General features: G+C 33.1%; 1 protein-coding gene across 2 annotated transcripts in view; it reads left to right on the plus strand.

The window, feature by feature from the left end:
- The window catches only part of LOC120462061 (zinc finger MIZ domain-containing protein 1), a 56,280-nt gene that overhangs the window by 12,691 nt on the left and 19,955 nt on the right, over positions 1 to 23,634 (plus strand). For both annotated transcript variants that reach the window (XM_039650497.2, XM_089122417.1), the window contains exons 2-7: positions 6,426 to 6,493; positions 14,255 to 14,374; positions 16,770 to 16,883; positions 18,699 to 18,804; positions 22,037 to 22,175; positions 22,246 to 22,360. In XM_039650497.2, coding sequence (XP_039506431.2) covers positions 14,306 to 14,374; positions 16,770 to 16,883; positions 18,699 to 18,804; positions 22,037 to 22,175; positions 22,246 to 22,360 — 543 coding nt within the window. In that variant the 5' untranslated portion in view covers positions 6,426 to 6,493; positions 14,255 to 14,305. The remainder of the gene's footprint in view (positions 1 to 6,425; positions 6,494 to 14,254; positions 14,375 to 16,769; positions 16,884 to 18,698; positions 18,805 to 22,036; positions 22,176 to 22,245; positions 22,361 to 23,634) is intronic.

Here is a 23,634-nt window from a genome sequence, read left to right on the forward strand (position 1 = left end):
CGTTAAACAAACGTCTTTAAGATGTTTTCTTTACATGTGAAATATAAAGAAAACAGTTACAAACTGAAACAGGAAGTGCTTCTGGACCAGTGTTGTTTACATCTTGTGAAATGGTCTATATATTGTATTTCTAGGAGTTATCGGCTACATTTGAGAACGTCATTATAATTGTGTTATTGGTACATGAGACTTTTGTTTTTGTAATCAGGCACTCAAAAATTATTTAAAAATTTGGATTTAGGTTTATCGGCCAATATATGCAGCAGTCTTTTAAATATTTGTGAATTTATACTTTATTGTTAATGTGCTGCGGACAGTGCAAAGCGTATATATTATTATATTATATGAATACACATACTAAAGGATATATTCTGTATGATGGTAAATGAATATGGTAGTCATTAATTATGATTGTATTTGAATGTGGTAAACGTTTAATATGATGGTATATGAATATGGTTAATGTTAATTATGATAGTATGAATATGGTAATTATTTATTATGAGAGTATATGAATATGGTAATCATTCAATAGGATGGTGTTGTATGAATAATATGGTAAACGTTCATTATGATACTATATGAATACGGTAATCGTTCTGTATGATAGTATTTGGTAAATGTTTAATATGATGGTGTATGAATATCTTAAAAAATTATACAGGCACTCAAAAATTATATAAACATTTAGATTTAGGTTTATCGGCCAATATATCGGTTATCGGCTTTCAAATATAAAGAATTATCGGTTATCGATATCGTCCAAAATGTTTATATCGGTCATCTCTCGTATTGGCTGTTGTATTGAAGTGGCTTCCAATGTGACTCATCCAACCAATCGGCATCATTAAATTTATCCATTTACACACTGCAATCTCAGCATGTTTTGATTCATTAACATTCAATTAAACATCCAAAACTCAAACGAGCTTAATATCGGCCCGTCACCAGCGGATGATTTCCTTTTTCGATTTTTTTACGAGAGCAACCGATTTGGTACATCACACATGTAATATTAATAGATTATTACATGTTTTATCTCATAGAAATGAATATGGTAATTGTTTGATATGATGGTAAATTAATATGGTAATTGTTCAATATGATGGTAAATTAATATGGTAATTGTGCAATATGATGGTAAATTAATATGGTAATTGTTCAGTATGATGGTAAATTAATATGGTAATTGTGCAATATGATGGTAAATTAATATGGTAATTGTTCAATATGATGGTAAATTAATATGGTAATTGTGCAATATGATGGTAAATTAATATGGTAATTGTTCAATATGATGGTAAATTAATATGGTAATTGTGCAATATGATGGTAAATTAAAATGGTAATTGTTCAATATGATGGTAAATTAATATGGTAATTGTGCAATATGATGGTAAATTAATATGGTAATTGTTCAGTATGATGGTAAATTAATATGGTAATTGTTCAGTATGATGGTAAATTAATATGGTAATTGTTCAGTATGATGGTACATTAATGTGGTAATTGTGCAATATGATGGTAAATTAATATGGTAATTGTTCAGTATGATGGTAAATTAATATGGTAATTGTTCAGTATGATGGTAAATTAATATGGTAATTGTTCAATATGATGGTAAATTAATATGGTAATTGTGCAATATGATGGTAAATTAATATGGTAATTGTTCAGTATGATGGTAAATTAATATGGCAATTGTTCAGTATGATGGTAAATTAATATGGTAATTGTTCAGTATGATGGTAAATTAATATGGTAATTGTTCAGTATGATGGTAAATTAATATGGTAATTGTTCAATATGATGGTAAATTAATATGGTAATTGTGCAATATGATGGTAAATTAATATGGTAATTGTTCAGTATGATGGTAAATTAATATGGTAATTGTTCAGTATGATGGTAAATTAATATGGTAATTGTTCAGTATGATGGTAAATTAATATGGTAATTGTTTAGTATGATGGTAAATTAATATGGTAATTGTTCAGTATGATGGTACATTAATATGGTAATTGTTCAGTATGATGGTACATTAATATGGTAATTGTTCAGTATGATGGTAAATTAATTTGGTAATTGTTCAATATGATGGTAAATTAATATGGTAATTGTTTAGTATGATGGTAAATTAATATGGCAATTGTTCAGTATGATGGTAAATTAATTTGGTAATTGTTTGATATGATGGTAAATTAATATGGTAATTGTTTAGTATGATGGTAAATTAATATGTCAATTGTTCAATATGATGGTAAATTAATTTGGTAATTGTTTGATATGATGGTAAATTAATATGGTAATTGTTCAGTATGATGGTAAATTAATATGGTAATTGTTCAGTATGATGGTAAATTAATATGGTAATTGTTCAGTATGATGGTAAATTAATATGGTAATTGTTCAGTATGATGGTAAATTAATATGGTAATTGTTTAGTATGATGGTAAATTAATATGGTAATTGTTCAGTATGATGGTACATTAATATGGTAATTGTTCAGTATGATGGTAAATTAATTTGGTAATTGTTCAATATGATGGTAAATTAATATGGTAATTGTTTAGTATGATGGTAAATTAATATGGCAATTGTTCAGTATGATGGTAAATTAATTTGGTAATTGTTTGATATGATGGTAAATTAATATGGTAATTGTTTAGTATGATGGTAAATTAATATGTCAATTGTTCAATATGATGGTAAATTAATTTGGTAATTGTTTGATATGATGGTAAATTAATATGGTAATTGTTCAGTATGATGGTAAATTAATATGGTAATTGTTTGATATGATGGTAAATTAATATGGTAATTGTTTGATATGATGGTAAATTAATATGGTAATTGTTTAGTATGATGGTACATGAATATGTCAATTGTTCAATATGATGGTAAATTAATATGGTAATTGTTCAGTATGATGGTAAATTAATATGGTAATTGTTTGATATGATGGTAAATTAATATGGTAATTGTTCAATATGATGGTAAATTAATATGGTAATTGTTCAGTATGATGGTAAATTAATATGGCAATGGTTCAATATGATGGTAAATTATCAATCAAATCATCAAATTATCCATTTACACACTGCAATCTCAGCATGTTTGATTAATTAACATTCAATTAAACATCCAAAACTCAAACGAGCTTAATATCAGCCCGTCACCAGCGGATGATTTCATTAATAACTCATTCTCTGTTGAGTTCTGTGAACTGGAAGATCTTTTCAGAAGTCTCTTAGCAGCAGCATATGAACGGTGTGTGTGTGTGTGTGTGTGTGTGTGTGTGTGTGTGTGTGTGTGTGTGTGTGTGTGTGTGTTATTCTACTTAAAGAAATCAATTCCACTGCAGCTGGTTCCTTCCTCCTGGTGTCTTTATGGCCTGTTTGCAGTTCTGACTCCATTGATTTTTTTTTTTCTCCGCCTTATTCTTGCTTCAGGCTCAGAGGAGCATGTGATGAATGGCTGGAGGTGTTGGAAAGATCTGGAATGAGAGAGAGAGACTTTTCCTTCCCATTATGCTCTAATGCATCATCTACACACACACTGCTCTCTTTTGGAGGGATAGATGCAGGAATGATTGGAAGTTGTGACAAGCTGTTTCATACGGGATGCCTTTAGTCACACACTGTGTATTTAAGCACATAAACATTGACTTAACATAATTATTTATTCATGGAATTACTTGTGTCACCCTGACGGAGTTTATTTTGCTGTAATGACCGTTTGCCTGTACATTATCTAATGTGAATGAGACGCTGTTGCATCAGTCTGAGATGTGGCTCATATGATTTGAGCAAAAAAAGCATTATAGAATGACAAGACACTCGTTTATGACACTTTATTCAACAGGAAGAACAGCTCTATGCTATTTCAACATCAGTGCACATGCGCAGTCCTTTCAGTTTGCGTTTTAAATACAATCAAGTGTTCTTGTTCTCTCGATCGGATTAGAAAAGGAATAAACCAGCACTTTCCATCCGATCGTTAAGGTGTTTACATGAAGGATTCAGCCGTCAGCCATTACTAACGCATTGTTTGGTTGCATGTGAACGTATAGCCACTGTGTGCATGACATCATTTCCATTTATCGGGGAATTATGTATAATCGAGGGTCTAATTTTAGGTGTACCATTAAGCACCCTTTAGGTACAAAAGCATATCTTTTCAAGAGGTACAGCCCCAGTGACAGCGTTTGCAATGCAGTGCATATAACATTGACATTTAACACATTTATTCATGGATTTATGTACAATGGAGGGTCTTGTGTAAGCCTGATAGAGTTTATTTAGTGGTAATGACCCTCTGCCTGTACATGATCTGCTTGTGCATGAGTTGCATCCGTCTGTGATGTGGCCCGTGTGATTAGAGCATTAGTCCGAGGAACGGCGTGATCTGTGTGGTTTAGTCCTTAAACACAAGAAACTCTAAAAATAATAACCTCCAGAGAGAGAGTCTCGCATTCCTGCGCTCTTCTGTCCGAACTCCCGCTCTCGCTCGGATGAATTGAGCCGCGAGTCTCGTCTGATGGACGCGGTGTTTGTTTGGATCCGTTTATGGTTACGATCCACTCTTAGAAGAAAAGGTTCTGTATATAACCTTAAAAGGTTCTATCAGCGCTACGTATTTGGAACCCCTAAAAGGTTCTATACACTCTTAAAAAAGGGTTCCTCTGGGTTCTATATAGAACCCTGGGGTTCCATACTTGGCCAATAGAACCTTTTACCAAAAAAAAAGGTTCTATATAGAACTCTGGGGTTCCATACTTGGCCAATAGAACCTTTTACCAAAAAAAAGGTTCTATATAGAACTCTGGGGTTCCATACTTGGCCAATAGAACCTTTTACCAAAAAAAAGGTTCTATATAGAACTCTGGGGTTCCATACTTGGCCAATAGAACCTTTTACCAAAAAAAAGGTTTTATATAGAACTCTGGGGTTCCATACTTGGCCAATAGAACCTTTTACCAAAAAAAAAAAGGTTCTATATAGAACCATGGGGTTCCATACTTGGCCAATAGAACCTTTTACCAAAAAAAAAAGGTTCTATATAGAACCCTGGGGTTCCATACTTGGCCAATAGAACCTTTTACCCAAAAAAAAGGTTCTATATAGAACTCTGGGGTTCCATACTTGGCCAATAGAACCTTTTACCAAAAAAAAAGGTTCTATATAGAACTCTGGGGTTCCATACTTGGCCAATAGAACCTTTTACCAAAAAAAAAAGGTTCTATATAGAACTCTGGGGTTCCATACTTGGCCAATAGAACCTTTTACCAAAAAAAAAAAAAAAGGTTCTATATAGAACCCTGGGGTTCCATACTTGGCCAATAGAACCTTTTACCAAAAAAAAAGGTTTTATATAGAACTCTGGGGTTCCATACTTGGCCAATAGAACCTTTTACCAAAAAAAAAAAGGTTCTATATAGAACCATTTTGGAGTTCCATATATGAAGTGGGGGATGGAACCATTTCTGGTTCTAAATAGAACCATTTCTTCTAAGAGTGTCTGCTGCCTCATTGTTTATTAGATTAATAAATCACACACTGTTTCATAATGATGATTTTGCCTGCTTGTTGACTTGGGCAACATTTAAAGGTTCTCTTGACTTAACCCCATAATGCATTGCAAAAAAGTCCATCCGAGATTGTGGAAGTGAGATAAACATTTAATCCATTCAAAACGAACAAAAAATCAAATATGACTATTTTAATCAACGTTTGTTTGTGCTTTCAGAATATTCAGAGATTTTTAAAAGACTGAGTTCAAATATTAGATTAATAATATGTTTAATTTATATAGCGCATTTCCCAAGCTCAGTGACGCTTCACAATAACATTAAGGTACAAACAGTTAGTTCAAACATAATATATAGACAGTAGACATGTAATATTTGAACTCAGTCTTTTAAATATTTGTGAAATTAAACTTTATTGTTAATGTGCTGCGTACAGTGCAAAGCGTATATATTATTATATTATATGAATACACATACTAAAGGATATATTCTGTATGATGGTAAATGAATATGGTAATCATTAATTATGATTGTATTTGAATGTGGTAAACGTTTAATATGATGGTATATGAATATGGTAAACGTTAATTATGATAGTATGAATATGGTAATTATTCATTATGAGAGTATATGAATATGGTAATCATTCAATAGGATGGTGTTTTATGAATATGGTAAACGTTCATTATGATAGTATACGAATATGGTAATTATTCATAATGAGAGTATATGAATATGGTAATCAATCAGTAGGATGGTGTTGTATGAATATGGTAAACGTTTAATATGGTGTATGAATTTGGTCGTTCATTCTTTGTTACTCTGAAACTATTTTGAAAATGTGCGTTTGTTGCACTGCAGCTGTGGCTAATCACTGCCTGCTGTTTTCTTTCAGGTCAGATGAGCAACTGATGGATTGGTAGCATATTCCTGTTCGGTCCTGTGGACGCAGAACACACGCAGGTAAGCGTTCAGCCATCGTGGGTCAAAAACAATGAAGTGAAATGTGTGTGTGGGACGTTTTCTCCGAGATGGCTTTTAAGTCTGGATGAGAAAACACTCATTAGAGGAGTGTTGTGGCTGTAAACACACCTTTGTTTTAGCCGAACAGAAGTCAGGACATGTTTGCTCCAAATATGGTGGAATACGTGTTTCTGCATAAACGCACTAATTCGTTAGCAAACCCGAACGGGAAAATGTTGGAGACCCTTTTGATTTAAGACGCCTCGAGTTTTGAGCGCACTTACATTATCTTGATGAAGCCTATAATGTATAATGCATTATATATATCAATGCAAGGCATATTCATAAATAATTGTAACTAACCAAAGTTAAAATGCAGTTCTAAAATTGGTTGTTTGTAGAGCCAGACCGATATATCGGCATGCCGATATTATCGGCCGATATTAGGCATTTTCCAAACTATCGGTATCGGCAGTTATAATGACCGATACATTAATATTTCAAAAATAAAATAAAAACGGACGAATCACGCTTGAACCATGTCATGAGTGTTGGAGTTGTATAGTTTGTCCACCAGAGGGCGCTCTACACCGTTCCTGTTGGCAACACTCGTTGAGTTGGTCACGAGACATACATTGCTTGAATAACAATTAAAAGAACATCCCCATCAGTTCTCTTAACTCAAACTCAGTGACTATCATGTCCAGTTTCAAATAAATAAATAAAATATCGGCCGATATATCGGATTTTTTGTATCGGTATCGGCCTTCAAAATCCTTTATCGGTCGGGATCTAGTTGTTTGTCATATTTTTAATGCATTGCACTTTCTAAATATGTAAATATAAATATTATACCTGTGGTTACATTTATTCATAAGAACATACAATGCATTGTAATGTGCATTACAAGGCATAATTACTAAATACTTTTAAAAATGCATTATAAAGTGTTTTTTCAGAAAATTATGTAAAAATCTACGGTAGAAAAAGGAGTGCGTGCATGTATTGCAACACATGACCGTGCGTTTGTTTGCATATGTTGACACATGACTCATGGACGTGTGTGTGTCTGCAGCTGCTGTTGTATATTAGGTGGTATAATAGACTGTGTGTGTGTAAACTACGCAGTCAGAACAGTGTGTTATTGTTGAGCGTGTGAACGGTGTCTATTGTGAGCAGCAGTGACGCCCGCCTCTATCCCTGTCTTGTGTCTGTGCATGTTATGAAGTTGTTTATATAAGCGTCAGCATGAAATTAAAAGACTTCTTGCTTTGTTAATACACATTCCTGTGGTCTTTTAATGAATGCTAAAAAAAAACGCTTTCCATGTTCTGACCTACATTTGTTGCATATCCAGTTTCACTGTCTGAAATATGTCAGATTATAGATGGAAAAGACTAAAAGCCGCAAATCTGTGCTGTGTCCGTCCTCCGCATCATTTACGTATGAAAACACGAGCGATGACATCATCACGATGACTGAAATGAGAGCCTGAAGGACTCTGGAGTGTTGTTGTTGTATTACAGTATGTTATGGCAATGACGATAGTAGTTGTTGGCTTTTGTTGTATTTCCCCCTCTCTTCTGTTCAAGCAATAAAGAGAATAAAAAAGGACATGCACTCAGAGTGAACGTAAATGTGATCTGAAAACATGCTTTCCTCCGTCACAAAACGTATTATTAGTAGATGATCATTAATCAGGGCAGAACGTGATGAACGGAGACGCAGCGTTTGACGGTTCAGACGTCCATGTTCCCCTCTACACCCGTTCCTGTCTGAGCCTGTAAAACTCTCTTCCTCTGACAGGAAAGGCCTCATTTCCTGAGGCACACAGAGGGAAACGCACTCGTGAATGAATATTTCAGGTCTCCAGACTAACATTCGAGAGCAACCGATTTGGTACATCGCACATGTAATATTAATAAGATTATTACATGTTTTATCTCAGAGAAATGCACATTTGACGGTAGCTTGAGCTTGATGGGATGTGGATGTACATTTATTTTCATTAATGTAACATCTAAATAAAAAACATCATTTTTATTGGATAAATGTTAAATATTCTGGACTCAACTTTTATTAAAATTACAATTTGGTAAAACGGGTTGCAACTCATTACCATGGTGAAAGAAAACGACATGTTTTCTGTGGCGTTTTGTGATGAAAAACAGACAAGATATGATATAGCTTAATATAAAAAAATACTAATTCCATTACTCCTTTCATATATTATTATTGCAGACTTATATTAAATGTAATAAAATTGATGGCTTATGAATATGGTAATCGTTCTATATGATATGAATATATGTAATGAATATGTAATTGTTCAGTATGGTGGTAATGGTATATATTAATATGGTAATTAATCAGTATGATGGTACATCAATATGGCAATTGTTCAGTATGATGGTAAATGAATATGGTAATTGTTCAGTATGATGGTACATTAATATGGCAATTGTTCAGTATGATGGTAAATTAATATGGTAATTGTTCAGTATGATGGTAAATTAATATGGTAATTGTTCAGTATGATGGTACATTAATATGGTAATTGTTCAGTATGATGGTAAATTAATATGGTAATTGTTCAGTATGATGGTAAATTAATATGGTAATTGTTCAGTATGATGGTAAATTAATATGGTAATTGTTCAGTATGATGGTAAATTAATATGGTAATTGTTCAGTATGATGGTACATTAATATGGCAATTGTTCAGTATGATGGTAAATTAATATGGTAATTGTTCAGTATGATGGTAAATTAATATGGTAATTGTTCATTATGATGGTATATTAATATGGTAATTGTTCGGTATGATGGTACATTAATATGGTAATTGTTCGGTATGATGGTAAATTAATATGGCAATTGTTCAGTATGATGGTAAATTAATATGGTAATTGTTCAGTATGATGGTAAATGAATATGGCAATTGTTCAGTATGATGGTAAATTAATATGGTAATTGTTCAGTATGATGGTACATCAATATGGCAATTGTTCAGTATGATGGTAAATTAATATGGTAATTGTTTGATATGATGGTAAATTAATATGGTAATTGTTCAGTATGATGGTAAATTAATATGGTAATTGTTCAGTATGATGGTACATTAATATGGTAATTGTTCAGTATGATGGTACATCAATATGGCAATTGTTCGGTATGATGGTAAATGAATATGGTAATTGTGCAATATGATGGTAAATTAATATGGCAATTGTTTAGTATGATGGTAAATTAATATGGTAATTGTTCGGTATGATGGTACATCAATATGGTAATTGTTCAGTATGATGGTAAATTAATATGGCTATTGTTCAGTATGATGGTACATCAATATGGTAATTGTTTAGTATGATGGTAAATTAATATGGTAATTGTTCGGTATGATGGTAAATTAATATGGTAATTGTTTAGTATGATGGTAAATTAATATGGTAATTGTTCGGTATGATGGTACATCAATATGGTAATTGTTCAGTATGATGGTAAATTAATATGGCAATTGTTTAGTATGATGGTAAATGAATATGGTAATTGTTCAGTATGATGGTAAATTAATATGGTAATTGTTCAGTATGATGGTAAATTAATATGGTAATTGTTTAGTATGATGGTAAATTAATATGGTAATTGTTTAGTATGATGGTAAATGAATATGGTAATTGTTCAGTATGATGGTAAATTAATATGGTAATTGTTCAGTATGATGGTAAATTAATATGGTAATTGTTCAGTATGATGGTAAATTAATATGGTAATTGTTTAGTATGATGGTAAATTAATATGGTAATTGTTCAGTATGATGGTACATTAATATGGTAATTGTTCAGTATGATGGTAAATTAATATGGCAATTGTTTAGTATGATGGTAAATGAATATGGTAATTGTTCAGTATGATGGTAAATTAATATGGTAATTGTTCAGTATGATGGTAAATTAATATGGTAATTGTTTAGTATGATGGTAAATTAATATGGTAATTGTTTAGTATGATGGTAAATGAATATGGTAATTGTTCAGTATGATGGTAAATTAATATGGTAATTGTTCAGTATGATGGTAAATTAATATGGTAATTGTTCAGTATGATGGTAAATTAATATGGTAATTGTTTAGTATGATGGTAAATTAATATGGTAATTGTTCAGTATGATGGTACATTAATATGGTAATTGTTTAGTATGATGGTAAATGAATATGGTAATTGTTCAGTATGATGGTAAATTAATATGGTAATTGTTCAGTATGATGGTAAATTAATATGGTAATTGTTTAGTATGATGGTAAATTAATATGGTAATTGTTCAGTATGATGGTACATTAATATGGTAATTGTTTAGTATGATGGTAAATTAATATGGTAATTGTTCAGTATGATGGTAAATTAATATGGTAATTGTTTAGTATGATGGTAAATGAATATGGTAATTGTTCAGTATGATGGTAAATTAATATGGTAATTGTTCAGTATGATGGTAAATTAATATGGTAATTGTTCAATATGATGGTAAATTAATATGGTAATTGTTCGGTATGATGGTAAATTAATATGGCAATTGTTTAGTATGATGGTAAATTAATATGGTAATTGTTCAGTATGATGGTACATCAATATGGCAATTGTTCGGTATGATGGTAAATGAATATGGTAATTGTGCAATATGATGGTAAATTAATATGGCAATTGTTTAGTATGATGGTAAATTAATATGGTAATTGTTCGGTATGATGGTACATCAATATGGTAATTGTTCAGTATGATGGTAAATTAATATGGCTATTGTTCAGTATGATGGTACATCAATATGGTAATTGTTTAGTATGATGGTAAATGAATATGGTAATTGTTCAGTATGATGGTAAATTAATATGGTAATTGTTCAGTATGATGGTAAATGAATATGGTAATTGTTCAGTATGATGGTAAATTAATATGGTAATTGTTCAGTATGATGGTAAATTAATATGGTAATTGTTTAGTATGATGGTAAATGAATATGGTAATTGTTCAGTATGATGGTAAATTAATATGGTAATTGTTCAGTATGATGGTAAATTAATATGGTAATTGTTCAGTATGATGGTAAATTAATATGGTAATTGTTCAGTATGATGGTAAATTAATATGGTAATTGTTTAGTATGATGGTAAATTAATATGGTAATTGTTCAGTATGATGGTAAATTAATATGGTAATTGTTCAGTATGATGGTAAATTAATATGGTAATTGTTCAGTATGATGGTAAATTAATATGGTAATTGTTTAGTATGATGGTAAATTAATATGGTAATTGTTCAGTATGATGGTACATTAATATGGTAATTGTTTAGTATGATGGTAAATGAATATGGTAATTGTTCAGTATGATGGTAAATTAATATGGTAATTGTTCAGTATGATGGTAAATTAATATGGTAATTGTTTAGTATGATGGTAAATTAATATGGTAATTGTTCAGTATGATGGTACATTAATATGGTAATTGTTTAGTATGATGGTAAATTAATATGGTAATTGTTTAGTATGATGGTAAATTAATATGGTAATTGTTTAGTATGATGGTAAATTAATATGGTAATTGTTCGGTATGATGGTAAATTAATATGGTAATTGTTCAATATGATGGTACATTAATATGGTAATTGTTCAATATGATGGTAAATTAATATGGTAATTGTTCGGTATGATGGTACATTAATATGGTAATTGTTTAGTATGATGGTAAATGAATATGGTAATTGTTCAGTATGATGGTAAATTAATATGGTAATTGTTCAGTATGATGGTAAATTAATATGGTAATTGTTCAGTATGATGGTAAATTAATATGGTAATTGTTCAGTATGATGGTAAATTAATATGGTAATTGTTCAGTATGATGGTAAATTAATATGGTAATTGTTCAGTATGATGGTAAATTAATATGGTAATTGTTCAGTATGATGGTACATTAATATGGTAATTGTTCAGTATGATGGTAAATTAATATGGTAATTGTTCAGTATGATGGTACATTAATATGGTAATTGTTTAGTATGATGGTAAATGAATATGGTAATTGTTCAGTATGATGGTAAATTAATATGGTAATTGTTCAGTATGATGGTAAATTAATATGGTAATTGTTTAGTATGATGGTAAATTAATATGGTAATTGTTCAGTATGATGGTAAATTAATATGGTAATTGTTTAGTATGATGGTAAATGAATATGGTAATTGTTCAGTATGATGGTAAATTAATATGGTAATTGTTCAGTATGATGGTAAATTAATATGGTAATTGTTCAGTATGATGGTAAATTAATATGGTAATTGTTTAGTATGATGGTAAATTAATATGGTAATTGTTCAGTATGATGGTACATTAATATGGTAATTGTTTAGTATGATGGTAAATGAATATGGTAATTGTTCAGTATGATGGTAAATTAATATGGTAATTGTTCAGTATGATGGTAAATTAATATGGTAATTGTTTAGTATGATGGTAAATTAATATGGTAATTGTTCAGTATGATGGTACATTAATATGGTAATTGTTTAGTATGATGGTAAATTAATATGGTAATTGTTTAGTATGATGGTAAATTAATATGGTAATTGTTTAGTATGATGGTAAATTAATATGGTAATTGTTCGGTATGATGGTAAATTAATATGGTAATTGTTCAATATGATGGTACATTAATATGGTAATTGTTCAATATGATGGTAAATTAATATGGTAATTGTTCGGTATGATGGTAAATTAATATGGCAATTGTTTAGTATGATGGTAAATTAATATGGTAATTGTTCAGTATAATGGTAAATTAATATGGTAATTGTTCAGTATGATGGTAAATTAATATGGCAATTGTTTAGTATGATGGTAAATTAATATGGTAATTGTTCAATATGATGGTAAATTAATATGGTAATTGTTCGGTATGATGGTAAATGAATATGGTAATTGTTCGGTATGATGGTACATTAATATGGTAATTGTTCAGTATGATGGTATGAATATGGTAATTATTTTTTGTATTAACTTTGTAACAGTTTTGTATTAATTTCATGCTGATTTATGTTCTGCAGAAATGCTTCTACACAAGTTTATTTCCCCCCATTTGTACTCCATTTGTTGTGTCTTTATAGTTTCAGCATGTTTGTTTTCTTCCTCATTCTGTCAGTGATTGTAATCCTCTTAATCCAGCTGTGTGTCTTCCGCACGTGTCTCGTGTCTTTCACTCAGCGATGCAACACAAACCAGTTCCTGACGCTCACACAAAACTACAGGAAACTCCCTCTGCTGCTCGACATGTTTTCCATCGTGTGTGTGTGTGTGTGTGTGTGTGTGGCCTGTCTCAGCACATCATCTGCTAGTTACGCAAGTGTTCCAGTCGCTACAGCCCAGTCTGACACACAGCTGATATTTGCGAGTACACGAGAGATCCCGCTCGTACTGTTCATTCACACTATAAATATCACTCACCGTCTGAGACAGATGATGTGAACGAACGGGGTATCATGTGATTATCATAATCTGACCTGATTTCATTATTTTACAGCAGACACAGAAATGCTTCCTGCACACACACACACACACACACACACACACACGTCTATCTCTATGTTGAATAAAAAGCCATGAGTTTATGCACTTCTTCATGCTGTAAATAACGAAGAAAAGATGCAAACTAAAGTATGACATCAGCAATATAGAACTGGATGTTTACTTGTTTACTGTGTGTTTTCCAGGGACTGAGTGTTGATGGCTGTGCGATAGGGACAGAGAGACGGTCCTGAAGGATGAATTCTCTCCCGCCCATGGACAGACACATCCAGCAAACCAACGACCGGCTCCTCTGCATCAAACAGGTGGGAGAAACAGATGATGTGTTCAGGCTCTTCTAGAACAGGTTTTCCTGCGTGAATGTTGTTGTTGCGGCTCCTCTCGTCCCAGTCTGTCAGTAACGCTCTGTTTACTTCCTGTCTCTATGAAGCCCCTCCTTCTGAAAGCACTCTGTGCTCTGATTGGTCGGCTGGAGCGGTGTGTTGTGATTGGTCGAGTGTGTTCGGGAAAACGTCCAGCCCCTTCCCATAACCGCCAGTTTAACACACTACTGACTAACTCAACCAGGCCCCGCCCCTTTATTCTGCGCATTAATTATTATAATGAGGAATATTGTGACGTGTTCCAGAAGAAACTCGAGACTACAATAGACCTTTCTCACAACTTCCGTATTTGCGACCGGAAATACGCAATTGTCATGGTAATCTTCTTCCGCTCCATTCATAACAGATAGCGCCGCAGGCAACTAGTGAGAGTTGTTGCGTACCGATCTTTTTTGTTATTCCCAAAAGCAGCAATACCTGTCGTTTTCATTCCTTCCCTCGTCAGTTCCCTGTCGATGAAGTCCGACGGAAATGGATTCAGGCAATCTGGCGGGATGTTATTGATCCTGTGATCTTCTGTACTTCTCATGTCACCATTCACTAAGCCGTCATTGTTTATGTTTATTTTTTATGTTTTATGATTTGTGTATTTTGAAGTAACGTTAGTTCATGCTCAACTTTATTAAGATATTTGCATCCAGCGGAATAAGCACATAAAAATATACACCTCAATATAAAACAAGATAAATAAGAACACACAACAGTGGGCTACATATAAATTTAAAATATTAATATATACCATTCTGAGTATTTAACAATCTTAACTGTACAAGGGATAAATTAATATTTGTATAAATTGTTCGTCATCTTTGATCGTTTATAGCAACAGCAGTGCAAAAAATTCAGGATAACTGTTGAATAAAACTGACAGACTTCTTTCTGGTATTCACATCAAAATGCAGTTTATTGTAAATAATACTCCCTAAATATTAATAACTTTCCACACACTCCACCTTCTTACCTTTAATGAACGTATATTGGTTCTGAAATCAATATCGTTGGTCTTAGATCAGCTGCAGACAAGCATCACCACAGCATTTTACAAAGTCATCAACAACTGGACCATGACAAGTTTACATTTTTTCGGACTCTCTGACCAATTTTCTCCTCCCAGAGTAGGTTTTTCTGATGTGTCGATAGTTGACGGGAACTCCGTTTCCACAACGATTACGTATTTCCGGTTTTTGTGAAAAAGGTCTATGGAGGCGTTTCAGGAGTTCAGAAACACTGACACTGATATAGAGGAGAACCATAGACATATACACTAGACCTCACCTTGGATACGGCAGTTCATTGGAACGAATGCGTCAATAGAGCCGCCATCTTGAAACAGGGGAGCCGCTCCACTTTAATGCATCAGCGTTAATGTAGTAGACACAGGTCTAACGCAAATAAAATCACCATAACTCATCATGAATGCGTTTTTTTGGTTTGTTCCAACGGTCAGACATGTATTTATCATTGATTCCTGAAAGAAATTTTTGTTATTTTTTTTTTTTAAACATTCTTCCTAGTTCAGATTTCATCCGTGAACATCATACGCTGCACAAAAGTCCGCCACCATCAATGAATTCGACGTAAAGGCAGAGATAGCAGCGTTACCTAGCTACTTCCTATGACAAGACCCCTGTTCCAAGATGGCGGCGGTTTTGACGCATGCTTAGAACCCCCAGGTGAGGTCTAGTGTATATGTCTATGGAGGGACTTGATCAAACATCAACATTACACACTCGAGAAAGATGGACATGGAGAAAAGCAGAATAGGTGCTCTATAAAAATCGTATCTCATCTTACGTCAGTGTTTCTTCATCACAGCTGTGAGTCGTTAAAATGTCATCATTCAGGATTCACAGCTTCTGCCTTTACAGTGTCTGATAGGTCTATGATAAGTCATTCTCAGCGCTGTGACGCCCCCTACAGGACACCTGGACAGCTGCAGATCTTCATTCATATAATATTGATCTATTGTGGCGCAGGACATTGTATTAGGCATAGTCCATTTTAGTCTATTGTACAGTAATTCTGTTTTTATACTTCTTTGTTGAATACTTGTCTATGCTTGTACACTTGTTTTCTCTGCTGTTGCAAACCGTAATTTCCCCACTGTGGGACAAATAAAGGTTTTCTGATCTCATCTTGTGGGCTTATACACCCAGGAACAATACACAGAACTTTTTGTAGATTAGTAATGAATATTTGACACATTAATATCTCACATAAACAGAGTAATAGCTAAATATAATCATTCTATGTATATATATATATGAAGTGTTTTGTCATATGAGCTTGTGTTCTTATGATTGTGTGTTAATATCAGCACCTGCAAAATCCAGTGAACTTCCAGACGGCGGCGACGGAGCTGTTGGACTGGTGTGGAGATCCTCGGGCGTTTCAGAGGCCCTTTGAGCAAAGCCTGATGGGATGCCTAACGGTGAGCTCATTTCACTCTCAGTCGCGTCGATTGACCAATCAGCATTCATCTGCTCGTTAGAAATAAGAACAATCGGCTCTGACGATGATTTCCATCTGGCCTCACTCACGTCACATTATTATGATAGTCTATATTGTTTTACGTTCTATATTAGAGTATATTCCAATGTCATTTCCGTTCTGCTGTATTCTATTTTTCTGTTCTATTCTGCACCAGTTTATTGTATTAATTGTATTCTATTCTGTTCTACTCTAATGTAGACTATTTTGTTCTACTCTACTATTTTGTCGTACTTATTCTATTCTATTTTCTGTTCTTTTCTGCACTCGTTTATTCTATTTATTCTATTCTGCTCTCTTCTGTTCTGTTCTTTACTCCATCCAATTTAATTTTTCTATTCTTCTGCATTTTATTCCATTCTGCTCTAATCTCTCGTAAACTATTCCATTCTACTCTTCAGTTCCGTCGTGATTATTCTATTCTATTTTTTTGTTCTATTCTGCACCAGTTTATTCTCTTAATTTTATTCTATTCTGCTCTCTTCTGTTTTGCTCTTTAATCCATCCGATTTAATTTCCCTCTATTCTTCTGCATTTTATTGAATTCTCCTCTAATCTCTTGTAAACTGTTCTATTTTTCTCTTCAATTCCATTGTGCTTATTCTATTCTATTTTTCTTTTCTATTCTGTGCCAATTTATTCTATTAATTCTATTCTATTCTATTATTCTCTTCTATTCTCTTATTCAATTTATTTAATTCTGTTCTATTCTGCACCAATTTATTCTATTCATTTTATTTACTTCTATTCTGCTCTCTTCTGTTATAATCTATCCTACTATTCTTTTCTATGTAGCTTTGTTTCATCTGATTTAATTCTGTTCTATTCTGCTCCAATTTATTCTATTTACATCTATTCTGCACTCTTCTGTTAAAATCTATGCTACTCTTCTTTTCTATTTATCTTTCTTTCATTTTATTTAATTCTGTTCTATTCCGCTCCAATTTATTCCATTTACTTCTATTCTGCACTCTTCTGTTATAATCTATTCTACTCTTCTTTTCTATTTATCTTTCTTTCATTTTATTTAATTGTGTTTTATTCTGCTCCAATTTGTTCTATTTACATCTATTCTGCACTCTTCTGTTATAATCTATTCTACTCTCTTTTCTATTTATCTTTCTTTCATTTTATTTAATTCTGTTCTATTCTGCTCCAAATTATTCTATTTACTTCTATTCTGCACTCTTCTGTTATAACCCATTCTACTCTTGTTTTCTATTTAGCTTTCTATTTAATTCTGTTCCATTCTATTTAATTCCATTTTATTTAATTCTGTTCTATTCTATTCTAGATACAATTTGACTCTGTTGTATAGTAATCTCTTTGATTCTACTCTTCTGTTGCTTTAATCTGTTCTGTTCTGTGCTCTATTATATTCTATGTGAACTCTGACATGTTTCCACAGCAGAGAAAGAGCTGTAGTTAAGGAGAACGTGGAACGACGGCTAACCCGAACCTCCGTCAGATGTTTAATTATGTGCTTCAGACACACATATATCTCTGCCTGGTGTTTAACTATAATTAAGACACAGATATGAGGGATTGCTTCTGGCACGTCTGTGTTTCAGAGGGAGTCGGGCCTCAGGGTGTGGCGTGGTGGAGCGCATGAGCCGACCTGATGAGGGTTTGCAAATCAGGGGAGAGATTTCATTCCCAGAAACCCCACCAAACCACAACCACCCAGTGCAATTTCACTATGACAAAACATGCATGCCTGAGTGCTGATATTTCAGTGTGTGTGTGTTGCTGTCAGGTGCTGAGTCGTGTAGCGGGTCAGCAGGGCTTCGACATGGACCTGGGGTATCGAGTGCTCGCCGTTTGTGCAGCAAACAGGGACAAATTCACCCCCAAATCAGCAGGTGAGGCTCATCAACACCCGCTTAGGAGACTTTAATTACAGAGCGTGACGTCAGAGCCCAAATGAGCATTTTTTCATTGCTTTTGCTGAACCGGATGCTGAGCACAACCATGACACGACTAACTTGGTTACTACATCAAATACACACAAACAAGCATTGCATTTTTGCATTTTTGAGTCTTATTCCTAGTTTTGGGAAGATATTCGCCCAAAAATGTAAGTTTCTTTCTTCTGCTGAACACAAAAGAAGACATTTTGAACAAACTGTTGTTGGTCCCCATTCACTTCAATTGTGTTTACAAAGTCCCCCCCCCCCCCCCATACTACTGAAGTCAATGGAGCCCGTAAACTAAAACTATTAATAACATTTCTGTTAATTGAAATGAAGCTGAAATATAAAATGGAATAAATTACTTGAAAAACGTAAACTGAAATAAGTATAAAGACTAAATAATAAAAACTGAAATACAATTAAATTAAACCTAAATAGCAGTATTTTCAAATAATAATAAAATGACAAAAGGACATCGCTAAATTACTAAAAAATTAAACTAAAATGAACATAAATAAAATAAAAAAGGTCATTAAAAATAGCACTGGTTTGAGTAGCTTTAGGGAATGTACAGTATATTAAACGTCAGCCTGTACCAAATGATTTATGTATAACTGATGTATCCGACAACTGATTTTACATCACATTGCGTCTCTAATCGCTGCATCGGGCGCTTCTAGTGTAAACACAATAATTCCTGATAACGAAAGCGTCTAGTCTCGTGTATTAAGATCGTTTAATACATGACTCTCTGCGTTCTGATAAACTCTGGGGCATTCTGGGATCAAATGTGATTTAAATATTTAATAGATTTGCTAATGTTTATTTTCCCAAAATGAAAAATAATTGAAACTATAATCAGTATTCATGTCCATTTAGTTATTTACTCGATTTATTCAGTAGCCGTGGGATTAGTAAAGTGTAGACTACTATTTTTCTTGGTTGCTTTCAAGCAGAAATTGTATATATATGATATAATATATTTGTATAAATATGTATGTGTACAGGTGAAACTTAAAAAATTAGAACATATCATGCAAAAGTTCATTTATTTCATCAATTGATCTTAAAAGGTGAAACTAATATATATTATTTAGACTCATTACATGCTAATTGAGATACTTCAAGCCAAGAATTTGTGGTTTTTTATAATCTGTAAGCCATAATCATCAAAATTATATCAGTTAAAGGCTTGAAATATCTCACTTAGCATGTAATTATGAGTCTAGTTTCACCTTTTAAGTTGCATTACTAAAATAAATGAACTTTTGCACCATATTCCCATTTTTCGAGTTTCACCTGTATGTATGTATGTATGTATATATTTAACAAAACGCAATCCAAATAGTTTAAATTGAGTTTGAATGCATGATGTGCTAAAAGTAACCCAAAAAACACATATATAACAGAAGACAACGATTCCAGCAAGACAGAGGTGCTCGACATTAACCCTTCGTTTAATTACCGCAGCTCTTTAATGACACTTCAAAACTGCTAAAATACGACACAACAACTCCAGACTTGAGCGTTTTCATTATTGTGTGTATGTGTGTAGTTCTGGGTTGATGAGAGATCAGATGAAAGGCCTTTAACTTTGCTGGTTAACTAGTTCAAGCATGATCGACACAAGCCACTCGTTTAATGGAACGTAAAACACACTCCCGCTGTTTCTGCACTAAGTGGAAGCGTTATAGAGTTAATAGAGCGTTTAAGAGAGGAGGAGATGCCACACTTACAGGCTTATGTGAGAGAGAGAGAGAGAGTGTGTGTGTGTGTGTGTGTGTGAGAGTCTCTCTCTCTCTCTCTCACACACACAGATTTCACTGTCTGTAATTTTGTATGGGTGTCACGGTAGAAACTGATAGTTAAACTGTGGCTTTTCCTAAATAGAAAATGACAGACATCTGAGTAAAGCTGACAGCAGCCCTCGTGTGTGTGTGTGTGTGATTCATCAGACTGTAGATCTGTCCTTGTCTTCTCAAATCTGTTTCAGCTCTGATAGATCACACACACACACACACGTCAGAGTAAAACAGTCTGATAGCTTTGTAGTTTTCTGATGGTATTAGCAGTCAGTCAACAACTGTCAAGCCACAAATGTGTTTAATGTGTGTGTTTAGGAGCAGGTAAATCTAACAACATTGAACACAAAAGAAGACATTTTGAAGAATATGGGGAACCAAACTGTTGTTGGTCCCCATTCACTTCAATTGTGTTTACAAAGTCCCCCCCCCCCCCATACTACTGAAGTCAATGGGGCCCGTAAACTAAAACTATTAATAACATTTCTGTTAATTGAAATGAAGCTGAAATATAAAATAAAATAAAACTTGAAAAACGTAAAAACTGAAATTAGTATAAAAAATAAAATAACTAAATAATAAAAACTGAAATACACTCAAATTAAACCTAAATAGCAGTATTTTTAAATAATAATAAAATGACGAAAGGACATCGCTAAATTACTAAAAAATTAAACTAAAATGAACATAAATAAAATAAAAAAGGTCATTAAAAAAAACACTGGTTTGAGTAGCTTTAGGGACTGTACAGTATATTAAACGTCAGCATATACCAAATGATTTATGTATAACTGATGTAAATAGTCTGATATAGATTTGTAGTTTTCTGATGGTATTAGCAGTCAGTCAACAACTCTCAAGCCACAAATGTGTTTAATGTGTGTGTTTAGGAGCAGGTAAATCTAACAACATTGGCTCAACCAATGGCATTACTTGGGGGCGGGGCTACTCGTTTTGTCGACCAATGGCAGATGAATGGAACATTTGGAACTTGTTTGAAAACAGAATTTGTTTTGTAGTTCCGTCACGGTTCTGAGAAATAAATATTCGTTTACTCGCTGCGAATCGACCGTTTTAAGATTTGATTCAACTCTAACTTGACAAACGCCTTCGATTTTTATTTATTTTTAGACATCCAGATTTTTATTTCAAGTGTGTGTTTTAACTGCCTGTGAACCTGCACTACAGATTTATAGTGAAATTTAATGTGAGAGTGTTTATTCAATGTTGTTTAATGTTGAAATGGCTAATGTCACGAGGAATCAACGTTCTCTTGATGTTTTCTAAACTCAAATTTAATCTGGGCGTCTTTGAGACATGCACTTGAGGACCTCAGGGAAAGCACCAAATAATATGACCCATTTAATGTGTGTGTGTAGCATTGCTGTCCTCGTGGTGTGAGGATCTGGGTCGACTTCTTTTGCTGCGTCATCAGAAAAGCAGACAACCCGATCCATCAGTGGGGAAAAACCCGATGCAGGCCAACATCAACAACATGAAGCCTGCGCTCTCACACGGGTCAGTGTCTCATTCACACAGTTTTACACACACGTTAACTGTTGTTTACATCCTTTTATTATCTCCATAGTGACGCACCATTCCAATATGACTCCGTTTCCTGGCAACAAAACACCAGTCAGCCGCCGGGGTCGGTTTCAGTGGTGACCACCGTATGGGGAGTGACCAATACCACACAGAGTCACGTAAGAATGTATTTCGATATGTATTTTGTTGTAATATCTGTTGACAGAAATGCAATATCAAACACATAAGTATGTTTTCAGTGATCTTGCATAATGAACAGTTATGTTTTTATTACCGCCGCCTTGTTTCTACACTGTAAAAATGAATAATCAATAGAATTGTGGCAACAGTTTACAAGCAATATTGTTAATTAAATTTAACAAATTAGAATTGAGTAATAATTAATCTAATTATTCCTTAAAAGTTAACCATTTAAAATGAGTAAAGTTTACACCAAAAAATTAATTAACAGACAGACGTCAAAGATTAATTGAGATTAATTATTTTATATTGCCAACATAACCTAAAACAAACACCGATCACCATAATGGTTGGTGACTTCAATTTATGTTTTTTTTGGTTGTTGTAAGTTTTACTCATTTTAAATGGTTAACTTTTAAGTAATTAATTTGATACATTTTTACTCAATTCTAAGTTGTTACATTTAATTAATAATATTGCTTGTAATCTGTTGCCACAATTTTTTTTGATTAGATAAAGCATATTCATTTTTACAGTGTACAGTAGCCAAAGTAGGACGAATTACGACAGAGTGCGTTTCGTCACTATGTCGTTCTTCAAGATTCATATTTAAAAAAGAGTTTTGAGAAAATTTCAAAAAAATACAAACATTTATAATTAGTATTAATGCAATAATTATGACCAAATTTTCCCCCATTGAATATAATAGAAAAAAATATTTTAAAAAATATTTTTTTTAAAGCTGTATTTCATTTAAGAGTCAAGCCTAGGCCTTTTGAAATGAGATGGATGCCATCTGGTGGACAAACTGAGCTTTTTAAAAATGCAAAACACTTGTATAATCTGAATTTTTTGGTGTGTGTGTGTGTGTGTGTCTGTTTTGCACTCTTGATGTTTTATAGATTCACCCCTTCACTGTTGTGTGCTTTTTTTCAAGATCGCTGCTGATTTGTAGATTGTACGCACAAAAAAACTCGCCAATTTTTGCCAATTTCCCATTCATTTTCCATGCGGGTCATTTTTGACCCGAAGGTCCTGAGTGTGACTATTTTTTTTACAACCACTTAGACTTTTCAAATCCTGTCCCCAATTTTTTTTGGGTGTTGTTCATATACCAAGTACCATTAAAGTCAACAAGTTTCGGACCATTCCGATGAAGCTACGATTTTTAACATTTTTTTATTTAAACGCTTCGGGTCATTATTGACCCGAAGAACCCACCAGGTGCTGATAACTTTGATGCAAAATTACT

This window comes from Pimephales promelas, chromosome 17, assembly GCF_988280905.1.
Source record: "Pimephales promelas chromosome 17, fPimPro1.hap1.1, whole genome shotgun sequence".
Taxonomy (NCBI): Eukaryota; Metazoa; Chordata; class Actinopteri; order Cypriniformes; family Leuciscidae; genus Pimephales; species Pimephales promelas.